General features: G+C 41.2%; 1 protein-coding gene across 1 annotated transcript in view; it reads right to left on the reverse strand.

The window, feature by feature from the left end:
* The window catches only part of LOC106878539 (serine/threonine-protein phosphatase 6 regulatory ankyrin repeat subunit B), a 187752-nt gene that overhangs the window by 38076 nt on the left and 145574 nt on the right, over window positions 1-4102 (reverse strand). The window contains exons 21-22 of the mRNA XM_052969466.1: window positions 2490-2591; window positions 1174-1272 (exon numbers count right to left, since the gene is read on the reverse strand). Of these exons, the coding sequence (XP_052825426.1) occupies window positions 1174-1272; window positions 2490-2591 (201 nt within the window). The remainder of the gene's footprint in view (window positions 1-1173; window positions 1273-2489; window positions 2592-4102) is intronic.

Genomic DNA, 4102 nt, shown 5'->3' on the forward strand with positions numbered 1-4102 from the left:
GTTTTTCTATTGCTTTGATGTATTTCTATTGCTTTGATGTATTTCTATTGCTTTGATGTTTTTCTATTGCTTTGATGTATTTCTATTGCTTTGATGTTTTTCTATTGCTTTGATGTATTTCTATTGCTTTGATGTATTTCTATTGCTTTGATGTTTTTCTATTGCTTTGATGTATTTCTATTGCTTTGATGTTTTTCTATTGGTGGACCCTAAAAACGTCCCCAGTCTTGCATACTTCTCATCACAAATGTTAAAGTTGCGACCATCTCGTCTTTTTTTAAATTTTCAACCGTAATATATGTATGTGGGTTTACATTTATTTTTTATCTGGTTTCAGTCATTGGATTGCGGCCATGCTGGGGTACCACCTTGGGTTTGGTCGTAGAGATTGATCCCAGTACTTACCTTTTTTAATCTGGTACTTTTTTTATCGGGCTCTTTTGCCGAAGTGCTAAGTTGCAGGAATGTAAACATGTCAACACCGGTTGTCAAGTAGTGGTTGGGACACACACACACACACACACACACGCATGCATATACATAAGAGGACTCTGCATAGATTCCATCTACCAAATTCACTCACAAGGCATGGGTCGGCCTGGGGCCATAGCAGAAGACACTTGCCCAAGGCACAGCGCAGCAGAACTGAACCTGAGACCTCGTGGTTGCTAAGCAAGCTTCTTAATCCCAAATCCATTTTTAGAATATATAGAATATAAATTGTTTTTTATTACCTTCTCATCAGCCTTGGTCTTACAGAACTTTTACTAAAGGCGTTCCAGTCATGACAATCTCATTTTTTCAGCTTTAGTATATTTCGAATACAAAAATCCAATGTGCCATTTTTTTTTTGTTTATGACGGTAAAATATGATCTGAGAGGAACTGGTTGGGTGTTATTCCTAGCAGATTGTGCGATCCTACAGAGCAAAAGTTGGCAAAATTTCGCTCGCATTCAATATCCTCTAGGAAGATCCATATCTTTCTTCCGGTCTCCCAGGGACGTGAAGATAGGAACATGGCCCCTGTTGAGAATCAAAAATCGAAACTTCTTCCTGGACTCAACGCTCGGTGAACTTAATTCTCTCTCTCTCTCCATTCGCGACTCAGATAAACTAAATAGATAAATTCTGAACACTTGATGCAACATGAACAAATGGATTTGAAGAAATACCTTTTTACTCGTATATTCCCACGAGATGGAATCCTTCAACGCTTCGAGGATGTGGACATAGCCATATTGGGCCGCGAGATGCAGAGTCGTCATGCCATGCTGGGGAATCAACAACAAACAAGAAACTTCTTAATGATGTGGTGTGTAATGAGAAATGATGATGATAATGATGAGGATTAAGCTCCAGCTTTGTGAGTCGTAGGGACCATGATGATGATGATGATTGTGGTGTTGGTGATGACGATAATGATGACGATGATGATGATGATGATGATGGTGGTGGTGGTGATGATATGTTTGATGGAGTCACCGTCGACAGAGGGGTTGGGACGCACCTTTTATGATTTCGTTGTTGGAATTGTCGTAGTTGCTTCTAACCTCCAGATCAGATCTCAACGAACAAATCTATCAATGGTCAAAATCATTTCCCAGTCGTGGATGCCGTGCCTCTTTCAGGCGCAGTGTGCCCGGGACTACATTATCTAATGTAAAAGACTATCAGGTACGATTTGAGGGAAAACTGGCTTCTGTTTGTAGCAGGCCAGATGACTGCCATAGAGTCTCCTTCATCGGCTTAAGTTCCCTTGTTGTTCAACGCTGGGTCAGTCCCGATCGAGCTGAAGTAATGGTAAAACTTGAAGGCTACGATGCAGCAGTAGACAGCTAATTCTCTCTCTCTCTCTCTCTCCCTCTCACACACACATACACACACACATACACTCACACACACACTCACACTCACACACTCACAAACACTCACACACACAAACACTCACATTCACACACTCACACACAGAGAGTCTCTGTCTGTCAGTCAGTCAGTCTCTCCTTCTCTCTCCTCCTTTCTCCACCCCACTCTCTCTCTTACACACACTCACACATTCATACACACACAAATACACATACACACACTCTCTCTCTCTCTCTCTCTCACACACACACACACTCACACACACACACACACACTCACACTCACACACACACACATACACACTCACACAATCTTTGTGTGTCACTCAGTGTCTCTTTCTGCACCCCTCTCTCTCTCAAACACACTCACACGCAAACACTCACACACACACTCACATACACACACACTCACTCACTCTCACATTTACACTCACATATACACACTCACACACACACACTCACTCACACACACTTACACACATACACGATCTTTGTGTGTCTGTCAGTCAGTCTGTCTCTCTTCTCTCTCCCTTTCTTCACCCCCTCTCTCGCACACACACAAACACACACACACACACATGCATACTTACACTGAACTCAGCCAATGCCAACAATAAAAGACTTACGTGGTTCTCGTCAGTGGCCAGAGCTCCAGCCTCCAATATGGTGAGTAATACATTCTTATGTCCACCAGAGGCCGCCAGGTGTAGGGCTGTGTTTCCCGTTTTCTGCAAAGAACACCAACGTTCATTTAATCAGTTATTGCGAGGCTAAACATGTATAAAAGACAAGACCTCGTTTTTAGAACTGGATCCTTTGTCTTTTGTCCTATGTTGCTATAGTGGAGGCGCAATGGCCCAGTGGTTAGGGCAGCGGACTCGCGGTCACAGGATCGCGGTTTCGATTCCCAGACCGGGCGTTGTGAGTGTTTATTGAGCGAAAACACCTAAAGCTCCACGAGGCTCTGGCAGGGGATGGTGGCGAACCCTGCTGTACTCTTTCACCATAACTTTCTCTCACTCTTACTTCCTGTTTCTGTTGTACCTGTAATTCAAATGGTCAGCCCTGTCACGCTGAATATCCCAGAGAACTACGTTAGGGGCACACGTGTCTGTGGAGTGCTCAGCCACCTGCACATTAATTTCACGAGAGGCTGTTCCGTTGATCGGATCAACTGGAACCCTCGACGTCGTAAGCGACGGAGTGCCAACAACAAAAATATGTTGCTATAAGATCCGAACTACAGTATTAACCATCTTTGATATATGATATGGTACAACACTTTGAACGATTCTTTACATGACATCCACGACGAGGTGAACATATTGGTGAATCTCGATAGCTTCCCACCGATTTATTATGCTATTTCAGCTTGGTTAAGTTATCTTGTTTTTATCAATATATGTAGGATTCGTAACATTTTCTGTATTTCAAGTTTTATCGATTACTCTACTCTAATTTCCTGTCCACAAAGAACGCTGCTAGATTTGTTTATTGACCAGGTTTCACAAGCTCCGTCGTATTCCTTCTGCACGTTAATGATCAGCCTATTTGTTGATTCTTTTGCCCGCATACATACACCCTAATGCATTAGATGCCACTTTCCACTCATATTAACCTTCTCCACGTATTCATGTAACACAAAATTTGCACGTTATTCATAAGCAGAGATTTCGAAAATATCCTCTAATTGGGGACATGACAACTTTGACTATTACAACTGAACAAATTGAAAAATCATTACACATATCTAAGACACGTTCTTCCATTACAATTTCCTTATGCATGAGCAAAAGAGAACGTCTTTGTGGTCGTTAAAACTGCTAGAAATAACAGCTGAATTTTCTTCAACTCACCATCTACTGTTTTAAACAAGAAAAGACACACAACACAACTCAGCTCTTGGTATACAAAAATAAAGGATAGTTACGGCCAGAAAGCGGTTGATATAAAATCTGCTCGATCAGGACTGATCTGTGATTAAATAAATAAGAATAATCCTAAAGGTTTCTACCCTTCTCACAATATTTGATTTCGCATTTTTTATCTTTATATATATATATATATATATATATATATATCCCTTTTTTCTCTCCTTGTTTTTTTTTCTGTGGAAGAGTGCAGGCTCGAAACGTTAAAGACTTTTTCAATTCCCGAGCGTTATACTAATACATCTGTTTGTTTTCTACACCACCTGTCTTCGTCTTTTGTTTTTTTGTGTGAATTCGCCTATATATAT

Source organism: Octopus bimaculoides, chromosome 7 (genome assembly GCF_001194135.2).
Source record: "Octopus bimaculoides isolate UCB-OBI-ISO-001 chromosome 7, ASM119413v2, whole genome shotgun sequence".
Classification (NCBI taxonomy): Eukaryota; Metazoa; Mollusca; class Cephalopoda; order Octopoda; family Octopodidae; genus Octopus; species Octopus bimaculoides.